This window comes from Phymastichus coffea, unplaced genomic scaffold (assembly GCF_024137745.1).
Source record: "Phymastichus coffea isolate CEN01 unplaced genomic scaffold, Cenicafe_Pcof_1.1 PCOF00026, whole genome shotgun sequence".
Classification (NCBI taxonomy): domain Eukaryota; kingdom Metazoa; phylum Arthropoda; class Insecta; order Hymenoptera; family Eulophidae; genus Phymastichus; species Phymastichus coffea.
Genome location: NW_026706837.1, coordinates 974,954 through 988,225, shown reverse-complemented (window position 1 = coordinate 988,225; position 13,272 = coordinate 974,954). Strand labels below are relative to the sequence as shown.

Sequence of the window (13,272 nt, the reverse complement as noted above, 5' to 3'; positions counted from 1 at the left end):
TAAGTGGAATCCTCCACTTAAAAAAAAATTATTATTATTGTTATTTTTTTTTTTTTTTTTTTTTACAAGGAGTTGCGGAATCCTTTTTGCGGATTCCCCTTAGTCTTGATCTAAGGAGGTATGTTGGACTCCCCCCCCAAAAAAAAAGACAGGCCTACCCACTAAACCGCCATCTCCTTGTTGTCCTTGCCCCAGCCAGGGACTATGTTGATATTACTTCTGACTGGGGGTTCTGTCTGTGTTCGTTCCTTCGTATCGTTTCACCGTGCGTCGTTACGTCGCGTCAATCCGTCTGCTCAGTCGTCCTTCAGACAGTCGTCCGCGTTCTTACGTCTTAGTATGGTTTCCGTATAGGTAGCGACTAAACGCCACCATTCGGGTTTATGCAGCATCACCTCTACAATGTTATCGGGGGTAATGTTGCCAACTGTTGTCTCTAGTTCTCGTTTGAGTCTTGTCCAGCGGTCGCACCCGAAAAACGTGTGTTCCGCGTCGTCTCGTTCGTGTCCACAATACTTGCAGTCGGGTGTTCGTACTCTGTTCATATTGTGGAGGTACCGTCGAAAGTATTATTATTGTTATTATTATTGTTGTTATTATTATTATTATTATTATTATTGTTGTTATTATTATTGTTATTATTATTGTTATTATTATTATTATATCCCTATCATCCCAAGCTTATATTAAAAATTAGCCAGTTCATTAGCCCTGCGATATGTTCTTCGTGTGAACATTTTTTATCAATGTGGGATCTATAATCCGACATTCTAGTCATTTTTATCTATTAGCAATTAGAATTTCATATGTATAGAGGAAGTGAATAGGGGTTCCCTCCTCCGAACACCATTTTCATAGGTTATTGAATTTTGTGTTTTATCCGTGAAATGTCGAAGCTCACAATATCTAATTAAAGTTTCTAGAATAATTTCCATAAAGTGTAATATTAAAATACTTATTACTCGTTTTGTAAAATAGATAGAACAATATTATTTTTCGCTTATCAATTACTATAGAATGTAACGGGGTGGATATCCGTCTATTTAATTATGCGCGCTATCGCATCGAAGAGCACGCGGGATTACCTAAACGTTCAAGTTCGAAAATCGGAGAGCAGGAGGGAATGGGCGTCAGTCAACCAACTTTCTATTAGCGCGAAATAATAACATCGAAATTACATACAATATCACATGCGAAATTGTTTATTTCCTCTTATCTCTACAATGTATTAGGCCCGCGTGTTTATGTTTACAAAGCGCGCGCGCGCGACAATAACATGCAGTGTCGGATCGGTCGCCGCTCTTTGTCGTCGAGTTAATACATACACGCTTCTTATGGAATACGAGACATTAGTTAGTAGCAATCATAGCAATCACGAAATTAAGCTGACCAGCTTACCTTATTAGTAGTCGCACGGTGAACGAGAGAAAAAGTTCGTAATCAAGTTTCGGGGAAGTCCGCTTCTGTGACCAAGCGGTTCTCGGTTTCGATTTCGCCCTCGATGGCGAAACCCCTCACTCACACACGCTTACACGCACTCATCTCCGTCAGGCGATGGCACAGCTTCTGTCTGTCCTAATCAGCTCGTCTCGACACTCAGGAAAACTCGGGAAAAACTCTCTTTGTTGCAGCTGTGTGCTCAGGTTCTAATCCTCGACTGATTCATTTTCGGATTCGCGCGAGATCCGTCCCGTCTCGTGCCGAATTCCCTCATTACACATTTGCCCCAACCGATAGGTGTTGCCCTCGCAGGCAGCCGCATGGTTGAGCTGTTAGCGCTAATAAGACGTTTATCGTCACAAGGAACATCTTTAATTTATCGAAAAGGTAATTGCGTTTTTAAAATAACGCAACTAATGCCGGTACAATTACTACTATTATAGAAATACTTTTTACACTATTATAACTGTTAGACTATTTATATTTTAATTAGGATATTATATATAACAACTATAGAATTTTGAGAAAATTTTTTACTACTTGGAAATCAAGAGGTTACTTCGACTAACTCTGTAAAAGTTAGAAATAATGTAAGTAGTGATATCAGTTCTTTAGGCAAAGATATTTAGAGTATTCAAGAAAGTATTCTTATAAATGTACCCTAGAATCCCCTTTGTGACAGCCTCCTTACGAATTAGAAAAAAATAGGCCAAATGATATTACTCACCTAAAATTTTCGCAAAATATTCCCATAGCATAGGTATATCAATAATCAAATCAGGAGATGCTTCAATAATTTCTCTTAAGCTGAAAATAAAAAAAGATTAAAGTTATTATTTAAAGGAAAAATATGAAAAAATTAATATCTTCATTCAAAAAGTTTTAATATACAAATTGAATAACATGAACAAACAACGTATTGCTAAATCCTATGCTAAGTAATCTAAGTAATTAATCTTTTTCAATACATGTTTAATGTCATCAACATATCGGTAATAAAACAACGAAGTGCAATAAAATTTTTCTTTCGGTGTTCGTAGACAGCAAATTTCTATTATAATATTAAAAAAAAATGCAGGATATACATGACCCCATCGGAGTACCAAATATTTATTTAAATACTTTATTATTGAAATGATAATAAGTATCATTTAATAGAAATTTTACTATAGCAATAATATGTGCGTAGGAAATTTTCGAAAACGTGCGTATCATTGAAAATAATTTGTCTAAACTATTGACAACCAATTCATCCCGTACGCTTGTAAATTATAAGGTTACGGCAAATGGGAGAATACGTCTGGAACTGGAGCGAAAAAGGAGGATAAAGTAGCCTCATATGCGCCATATACAGCCAGGAGGATCGTTGTAAAAAAAGGCCGATAGAATTTGATATGCAATAGGCATATCGATACCCGCGCCCGGCGGTTACAGTATCGGAATACCCTTGCGCGCGTATAGCCTCGTGAGAATCCGCGGGCTGGGCGCATCGTGCAAAAGGAAGAAGAGTCTCAAGTGTCTTTGAGTTAGCAGGCGAAGAAATAGCGGAGCAGTTTGTGGCCCTACGTGCGGTAATCTTTTCTCGATCTTTCATTGCGCCATGGGCCATACGTGCAGCGGCAGCCCACCTTCCGCGCACAGCCAGAGTAATAACGCAGTATCGGAGGCGAAGTCGTAAGCTGCTTTCGCAGCTACTTGCGATGGCAGCAAGCGGCGCAGAGAGCACAGACAGAGTCGCAGAGCGCGCGAGAGAAACAGCGAGCGCTCGATTATTTATGGCAGAGCCGTGCCGAGCATACGCATCCGCAACCCGCAGATTTAAGCGACGCCAGCTATCCGCCCTCTCTATTTTCCTCTTCTGACTCATGCACACGCTGCATTTGTATTTATATCCTTATTTTCGCGCTCTTTATTTCATTCTTTACCGCGGACACGAATCGCCTGCCTCGAGGGGCGCGGCGTGCCACTTGGTTCGCTATTATATATTATTCGAGTTTCGTTCGCGCGCGAGCGCCAGATAATTATCGCGAGCTCAGCCCCCTTCCCTGAATATCACCCTCCTTCTCTTCTTATTTATTACGGTTGCCTAATTAACGCTAACGATAAAAAAATGTAATAATTTGACAAGAAACAAAATTTCAGAATTGCTTTATTACGTCAGGTTTTTGAGTAATTTTAATCTAAAAGTGCAAAACACATGATTTTTAGCATTATTTAAAAATAATAACTTCGCAACTGTGTGATGTCACTAATCACTTATTATTTAGTTCGTACTCTCGTGATCTCTCGCGCTATTGTGTAAGAATTTGTTTCAAACTAATTTATGTAAATACGAGGTGTGTTCAAAAAGTAACGAGAATTTTTAAATTTCGCGGGGTCGGAGAGACCGCTTGTATAAAATTTTTTGTTATTATGTTGGTACACATGCCCCTGAAGTACGATAAAATTTTCAGCAATATTCATTGCTTACTTTTTAAGTGGCAGCCGCTAACGTTAGACGTGTTTTTCGAGCTCGGCGATTTTCGTTTGTGAAAAAAAATGGATCAAAGAATTTGTATTAAATTTTGCATAAAAAATGAAATAAAGTGTAGTAAATTTTGTCAAATGTTAACAAAGGCATATAGTGAGTCTGCTATGAGTATAGCAAGGATTTATGAGTGGTATAAGCGTTTCCAAGATGGCCACGAAAACGTTGAAGATGACGAACGACCCGGACGCCCAAGCACATCAACAACCGATGAAAACGTGAAAAAAGTGAAAGAAATGGTTATGAACGATCGCCGAATCACAATCAGAGAAGTCGCTGATGATGTTGGCATATCAGTTGGCTCATGCCATCAAATTTTTTCGAATGTTTTGGGTACGAAACGTGTGGCAGTAAAATTCGTTCCGAAATTGTTGAATTTCGAACAAAAACAGCGGCGAATGGAAGTTGCTCAGGAGTCGCTAAATGAAGTCAATAACGATGCAGAACTACTAAAACGTGTTATAACAGGTGACGAAACATGGGTTTATGGATATGATGTCGAAACTAAGGCTCAATCGTCCCAGTGGAGGCATTCTGGATCGCCAAGACCGAAAAAGGCTCGACAAGTGCGGTCGAATGTGAAGGTTATGCTCACTGTGTTCTTCGATTTTAATGGCATAGTGCATTATGAATTCTTGCCACAAGGTCAAACAATCAATAAGCAGTATTACCTACAAGTTCAACGTCGTTTGCGTGAAGCAATCCGAAAAAAACGCCCGGATTTGTGGCAAAACAATTCATGGCTTTTGCACCACGATAATGCGCCTGCTCACACTTCATTGCTTGTTCGTGAATTTTTGGCCAAAAACGAAACTGTAACGATGCCTCAGCCTCCATATTCGCCAGATATGGCTCCATGTGACTTTTTTCTATTTCCAAAAATAAAGAGAACATTAAAAGGCCGTCGTTTTACAAGCATAGATGACATTAAAAGCGAATCGCTGAAAGAGCTAAAAGCTATTACAAAGATCGAGATTCAAAAGTGTTTCGAGGATTGGAAAAAGCGTTGGCATAAGTGTATTGTATCCGAAGGGGACTACTTTGAAGGCGACAACATTAATGTAGATGAATAAATAAATATTTTTTTCATAAAACGAAAATTCTCGTTATTTTTTGAACACACCTCGTATATCTGAAATTATTTATGATGTATAATTTGATTTTAAAGTTGAAAATCAAATTTATGTAATGAAAATATATAATTATTTAGAATGGAGCTATGGAAAGACAGGCTTTGTCCTAGTTTCTCATGGTGCGAAGTGTCCCATAAGCAGAGCATAAGTGTAATGGAAAAAAGGATGTAATTCAGCCCAATTTTCTCATTGCGCGAAGTGTTCTATGCGCCGAGCATAAATCATAATAGGAGAAGGGAAGCTTATTTAGCTAATCACAAGAGAGATATAACTCAGGTATAAACCAAGTTTATTTAATCTTAAGTGCTTATTTAGCAAGGCTAGGATAATACTCCTAACCTGTGCAAAATTGAGCCTAATTATACATAGATTTTAGAGCCTCATTTACGCCGAATAGATTTTTTCACGCTGTTTCTGCAAATGTGGAAAATCATTTTCTCTTATTTATAATAAAACGGACAGCGCTAAAGAAGATTTAAGTAGTGTAAAAAATACAGAATGTAATATAGATAATTGACGCATAATTCGCAATTGTCGCAAAAATCGTAGTTAGAACTTATTAACTAACAAAGTCAGTTAATCCAATAATGCAAATTTTTAAAATAATAAAAATTTTTTACATAGAAAAATAACTTATCGCTTATAGACATCATTACAAACAAGAAATACTTTTTTATTTAGTGATAACAATAGTAACTAAATTGCTATCAATAAAACGAATTCTAACTCATGTTCCTAAGATTGTCATCTCAAGCTCAGAGTATCCGGTTTATTATAATAATTAATATTTGAAAAATTATAAAAAAATTAAGTTTGTACATTAAGATTCAATGATATTCAAGAGCTAAAAGTACTTAAAAACATGATAACCTTAATCTATGCCCTAAAATTTACATAAAAAATACTTTGGTTCATTGAAATTACTATTAATAACACATTTTCATTAAATAATAAAAATTGGCATATCTATATCTACGAGGTGTGTTCAAAAAATAACGAGAATTTTCGTTTTATGAAAAAAATATTTATTTATTCATCTACATTAATGTTGTCGCCTTCAAAGTAGTCCCCTTCGGATACAATACACTTATGCCAACGCTTTTTCCAATCCTCGAAACACTTTTGAAACTCGATCTTTGTAATAGCTTTTAGCTCTTTCAGCGATTCGCTTTTAGTGTCATCTATGCTTGTATAACGACGGCCTTTTAATGTTCTCTTTATTTTTGGAAATAGAAAAAAGTCACATGGAGCCATATCTGGCGAATATGGAGGCTGAGGCATCGTTACAGTTTCGTTTTTGGCCAAAAATTCACGAACAAGCAATGAACTGTGAGCAGGCGCATTATCGTGGTGCAAAAGCCATGAATTGTTTTGCCACAAATCCGGGCGTTTTTTTCGGATTGCTTCACGCAAACGACGTTGAACTTGTAGGTAGTACTGCTTATTGATTGTTTGACCTTGTGGCAAGAATTCATAATGCACTGTGCCATTAAAATCGAAGAACACAGTGAGCATAACCTTCACATTCGACCGCACTTGTCGAGCCTTTTTCGGTCTTGGCGACCCAGAATGCCTCCACTGGGACGATTAAGCCTTAGTTTCGACATCATATCCGTAAACCCATGTTTCGTCACCTGTTATAACACGTTTTAGTAGTTCTGCATCGTTATTGACTTCATTTAGCGACTCCTGAGCAACTTCCATTCGCCGCTGTTTTTGTTCGAAATTCAACAATTTTGGAACGAATTTTGCTGCCACACGTTTCATACCCAAAACATTCGAAAAAATTTGATGGTATGAGCCAACTGATATGCCAACATCATCATCGACTTCTCTGATTGTGATTCGGCGATCGTTCATAACCATTTCTTTCACTTTTTTCACGTTTTCATCGGTTATTGATGTGCTTGGGCGTCCGGGTCGTTCGTCATCTTCAACGTTTCCGTGGCCATCTTGGAAACGCTTATACCACTCATAAATCCTTGCTTTACTTATAGCAGACTCACTATATGCCTTTGTTAACATTTGACAAACTTTACTACACTTTATTTCATTTTTTACGCAAAATTTAATACTAATTCTTTGATCCATTTTTTTTCACAAACGAAAATCGCCGAGCTCGAAAAACACGTCTAACGTTAGCGGCTGCCACTTAAAAAGTAAGCAATGAATATTGCTGAAAATTTTATCGTACTTCAGGGGCATATGTACCAACATAATAAAAAAAAATTTTATACAAGCGGACTCTCCGAACCCGCGAAATTTAAAAATTCTCGTTACTTTTTGAACACACCTCGTATAAGTAGAGTAACGTCATGATCCTTATATGGTCATGAAATTTGATTCTTGATCTAATACAATCATATAATACGTGAGATGGCGCCGTTCTATATACTAATTAATAGGTGTAGATTTGCGAGTTTAGCGGGTTGCCGCAGTACAGTGAGAATAAGAAAAATAGTCTAGAAGCTCATAGATAGTATCGTTACAATTTTTAATTTTTTTAAAATCTGATCAAACCATTGGAATATGCCACTTTTCAGCTTTCCATTTCTTATTTACATGTGAGATTTGAATTTTTAAACCAAAGATATTGCCAGTTGAAAAAAAAATTGCAAGTTTTGCAATGATCGAAATCTGAAGAGAATATATGTAAAGTACATTCCTTGCATTCTCACCTTGATTGGTTCTCTGAAAATTAGGGTAATGTTAGCGAAGAACAAAGAGAATGCTTTCATTAGGATATAAAGGATGTTGAGCGGCGTTATCAAGGTAACTGGTCCAAAACTATGTTGGCAGACTACTGCTGATTTTTACAACGTAATGAGCCACATTCTAAACATAAGAGATGATCCAACATAAGATCTTTCGAGAATAAGAAAAAAAGGTATCATAAAATTAAAAATTAAGTCAATTATAAATGTTAAAATACGCTGTGGAAAGTTAGGAAAGTTTAGGCATAATTTGGTTTAAAAAAGCAGTGCCCTACCTGTCGTGGATTTGATTTATGGTGTATGAGGTAAATTATGGGGTTATAGGGTTAATGATATTTATTTAATGATCTCTCGTTTATATAATGCCTCTTTCATCAAAAATACGAATCAAAAAACAAATCTCATGTCCAATTATCTTTTCCGTTCAGTTATCAATCATTATACAAAACTAACGATATCTTTGGATAGAAAAACATGTAATTAGAAAATGGAAAGTTAAAATATCTCGTTCCGATGGTCTGATCAGATTTAAAAAATAATAAAAACTCGCAGTTATTCTTGTTTAAGGGGTCATTCTGGTTCTTGTGCAAAAAAAAGGCTATTTTTGTGAATTTTTTCTAAAGTTATTATTAAATATATCGATATGAAAGTTTTTGGGTTTGATAAATACAGTCTCGAAGTGTAAAAAAATTTTTTTTTATTATTTGAAATGTTTTTCATACAACATAATGGTTGGCAAACGTGACCCCTCAAAAAGTAAGTATGCTCGTGGCGTGAAGCGAAACTAGATCACAGTTCATCTGAAACAAAAAAATTAAACGTTTTAGATTCGGTATGTCAGTGACTATTGCACTTACTAAGAGAATCTTGAAATATTAATTTAAACTATTTTTTTACAAAAAATAGCGAAAAACAACATGTTTCCTTTTTTTCCAAAAATTTGACGCCATTTTGTTATTTATGGAAAAAAATTAATTCTGTTAGTTTAAGTGCAATAGCCACTGACATACCGAGTCTAAAATGTTTCATTTTTTTTGTTTGAGATGAACTGTAATCTAGTCTTCCGTTACGCCACGAGCATACCTACTTTTTGAGGGGTCACGTTTGCCAGCCATTATGGTTCATAAAAAGTATTTCAAATAATAACAAATTTTTTTTTGTACTTCGAGACTGTATTTATCAGACGCAAAAACTTTTATATCGATATACTTAATAATAACTTCAGAAAAAATTCACGAAAATAGCCTTTTTTTTGCGCAATGACCCCTTATATAATGCAAAACATCATATTTTTCAAATTTTTAGGTTAGAATTACTTAGAAACCTGACGCGATGGAGTAATTCTGATTACAAATTAGGTTTCTATGTTGAAAATTAATTCGGAAATGACTATCGGTATTTCCGTAACAATCACAACTTTCAATTTCGCAGACCTATCTAGTAGAAATAATATGATGACATGAGACATTTTCTTTATAAGTTATTAAGTTTTATAAGTTTTTCTTTAGAAGCCCATAAGCTTTTAATAATGTTGTATGCAACGATTACCAAAAATCGTTCGACTCGCGCGAGGTTAATGAGCGGCTGAACGAGAGAAGCCGCGATCGGTTCGCGAGAGAGAGAGGGCGCGTCGGGGCAATGACCGGGAGGGGAGCGTTCAACAGGCAGTATGACTGTGTCACTCAGTCGGCCTGCATGGTAGCTAACCTGTTTCCGAGCCGTTTACGTTTTCGTGTGTTGGTGCGAAATTAGAGGTTGAACAGCGTGAACTTGAGTGCGTGGGTAGCGGCAGCAATAGCAACAGCAGCAATAGCAGCAACCGCAGTAGCAGCGACAGCAGCAACAGCAACATCCGCAGCGGCAGCAACCACAACAACAGTAATCGCGACGGTGCAGCGAGCAGCGAAGCAGCGTTCAGCAGCTTGTTGATCGGATACGGTTGGCCACCGTATCCTCTAATATCTCGCGGTAGGTGCACCTTCTCATTATTGTTAATAGCGTGCGATCCCGCGCAGCGTGCGCGAAGAGATTAATTGTTGCGTGCGAGCGGTTAGTTCGCGGTGATCGCGGTTTTTTCTCTCTCTCTCATACAGCGTATGTTGTCATTCGCGCTAGCGTGCGCAAGTCTCTCGGCAAAACTCCCGTGTAATTGAATTGCCTGAAAAAAGTGAACGATAGTTTTTACTATATCTAGTCATCGTTATTTTGTCTTTCCTTTGTCTGGAGGTCGCGTCTGTTTACATTCGGTTCGAATTAGCCAGTAGCGTAGCACGGATCACGCGGGTACCGGTAGACGGGAATCGTCAACGTAGTTTCCAGCAGCGGCCGCGCGAGCGCTACTAAGCAAGGGCGACAGCGCCGCCAAGCGGCGAGTTGGGGGAACCCAACTCGGAGTATCGAAGAGACTCTGCGCAGGCGCACTCCAAGACAAGGTAGGTTGATGTGCTTCGAGCACATAGATAACTAGGTGTCGTTTAGTCATTTTATAGTTACGTTCAAGAGATTATAGACTAAGCGACAGCCTATTACATGTATTAGTTTATGTAAGGTAACTATTATGGTATTTTTTCTCTGTAAATTCATTAACATTTAACATCTTTAATAACTGTTATACTTTTTTTTGTATAGATAATAGTGGATGTTTTTTATCATTTGATATGTATCTTTATCATTGAAAATATTCTCCATTTTATTTAAATATTCATCCTGATATAAAAAAGTGTGCTTAGCACAAGTTAAAAAAAAGTTAACGTATTCTTTTAGAAACTTTTTGATTTTATCTACCTTTTTAAGTAATTTTATATCTTTTTCTGATCAGGAAAAATGTTTATATGTTTATTAAAATCTACATTAGGAAAGCTATTATTGAATTACTGTATAAGTCAATCCACTAATAAGTACGAGGTTCTTTGTGATAATCAAAATGAAGAATTGAATACTGTGAACAAAGAAGTCAACACATTAAAAAATAAATTTCCTCCAATCTTTTTATACAACGTAGAAAATATTCGTCCGTTAAAATATATAAAGGCATTAGCCAAAAACAGTTATACATTTAAAATGGTTGGGAAAAATAAAACAAAAATACAATCAACAACAGCAAAAAAATATCTACCAACAGCAACTGCACTAAAAGAAAAAAGATTAAAAATATGTCACATAAGAATACGAAAACAAACAAGATAATAAGCATCTGTAATATTCAGCATCGTGTGACAAAAATGTCATTACCGCTATTTTCCGTATAAATAGGAGACAACTGTATGTAAACATTTTGATGCAAACTATTTATTTATTTTATTTTGTAAACCTGTGTTATAAATTCGAACAGTCATTTACTTACTAGGGAACCATCCCGATCCTCCGCCTCCGATTTTTCTGCAATTGAGATATGTTATAGTTCGTAAAAAAATAAAAGACCCGTATTTTTTTTATCGGCGGAAAAAGCTATCTAAGGGATGAAACCCACCCCCAAAAAACAGCTCCAAAAGCATTTCTATAGCAATATCTTTAGTTGTAATGAATATTTTTTTATGAAACAAAAAAACACAAGATACTTATTATCTCTCGGGCGATCTGGTCGTCGCGGGAGATATGAACGCGAGAGCGAGCGAGTGGGGTAGGACAACGACGGACAAACGAGGAAGGCTGCTTATGGAGATGGCCGCAAGGCTTGATCTGGTAGTGGTCAACCAAGGGACGACAACGACCTATAGACGACCGAGCTTCGGATAATCAATACCCGATGTGACGATGACGTCAGACAGGATCTCGTCGCGGATAAGAGGATGGCGGGTGACCGAGGACTATACAGCCAGCGATCACCAACACATCGTCGTTGAGGTGACAGATCAATCGACGAACGTACGAAACGGACAAACTAGAGATAGGACTCCAACATATTGGAACCTACGACGACAAGAAAGAGAGCTGTTTGACAAACTGCTACAGAAGGCACCGTTACCCGCCGAGTCTATTTCGGCAGAGCTTGGTCCGCGGGAGCGTGCCGAATGAATAACGGACAAGACAATGGAACTGATAACGGAACTGTGCGACGCCACGATGACTCGACGCAAGGGCCGAACGGACAAACGAGCAATGTACTGGTGGATGGACGAGATTGGCCTCCTCCGTATGGAATGCATTGCCTGCCGCCGGAGGATGAATCGCGCGCGGAAAAAGAGCAGAACAGATGCGGACGAACTATCGACAGCGTACAAGACGGCACGTAAGAGACTGACTACTAAAATAAAGGACAGTAAAAACCTATGCGCTAGAGAGTTGTGTTAAGAAGTGGAGCGGAACCCTTGGGGACTTGGCTACAAGATTGTGACCAAGAAGCTGGGGGTCCTAGGCCCTTCTGAACCAAAAGACAAAGACACCATGAAAGCAATAGTAGATGGACTTTTCCCAAGCCAACCAGAAACGGATAAAGTGACGAACGAATAAGAGACGACAGTGCCAGAGTTTATCGGGGCAGAGCTCACTAAAGCTGTGTCCACGATCAAGTCTGGTAAGGCACCCGGACCAGACAGTATTCCGGGAGAGATCCTCCGGCAGATCGCGGGCGCATGACCAGGACTCCTCCTGGACAAGTATAACGCGGTCTTACGGGCGGGCATCTTTCCCAGACGATGGAAGACGGCTAGACTGGTTCTCCTGCATAAAGGAAAGGGAGAGCCGAATAGTCCGTCTTCCTATAGTCCCCTGAGTCTCCTAGACACAGCGGGTAAACTTTACGAAGCGTTACTGAAACCGAGACTGACGAACGCGGTAACTGCAAACGGAGGACTGGCAGGAAATCAGCACGGATTCCGACGGGGCCGCTCAACTATAGGGGCGATTCGACACGTGACCGACGCCTTCCGGCGGACGAGGCGCGTGTGCTACGGAGGGAGGCCAATAGAACTTCTCGCGACTCTTGATGTCAGGAATGCCTTCAACTCCGCTCGGTGGGGGGGATATTCTGGAGGCCTTACAAACTTTCAGGGTTCCCGAATACCTGATGCGGGTGGTGAGGGAGTACCTATACGACAGATGGATTCGATACGAGACGACCGACGGAACAGTGACCAGACGAATCACAGCAGGAGTCGCCCAAGGTTCAATCCTTGGACCCGACTTCTGGAACATACTGTACGACGCACTACTAAGACTACCGATGCTACCGGGGGTGGAACTGGTTGCCTACGCCATGATGTGGCTGTGGTGATAATAGCCCGTACCCCGGAGCTGGCGCAAATGCTACTGAACCGCGCGATGTTACGAATCAATAGATGGATGACAGGACGCGGACTTAGCCTTGCCCTGGCCAAGACAGAACTCATCCTTCTGACGGGAAGCAGGATTAATACCCTGATTCCCATGACAGTCGAAGAGGTACCGGTGCAGACCAGTGGGGCGGTCAAGTATCTGGGGGTGACTCTAGATACGAAGATGACCTTCTGGCCGCACATAC

General features: G+C 39.0%; 1 protein-coding gene across 3 annotated transcripts in view; it reads right to left on the bottom strand.

Annotated features, from left to right (window-relative positions):
- LOC131675580 (eukaryotic translation initiation factor 4 gamma 3-like) overlaps window positions 1–13,272 on the bottom strand; it is a 795,898-nt gene that overhangs the window by 202,481 nt on the left and 580,145 nt on the right. For all 3 annotated transcript variants that reach the window (XM_058954612.1, XM_058954614.1, XM_058954613.1), the window contains one exon: window positions 2,168–2,247. In XM_058954612.1, coding sequence (XP_058810595.1) covers window positions 2,168–2,247 — 80 coding nt within the window. The remainder of the gene's footprint in view (window positions 1–2,167; window positions 2,248–13,272) is intronic.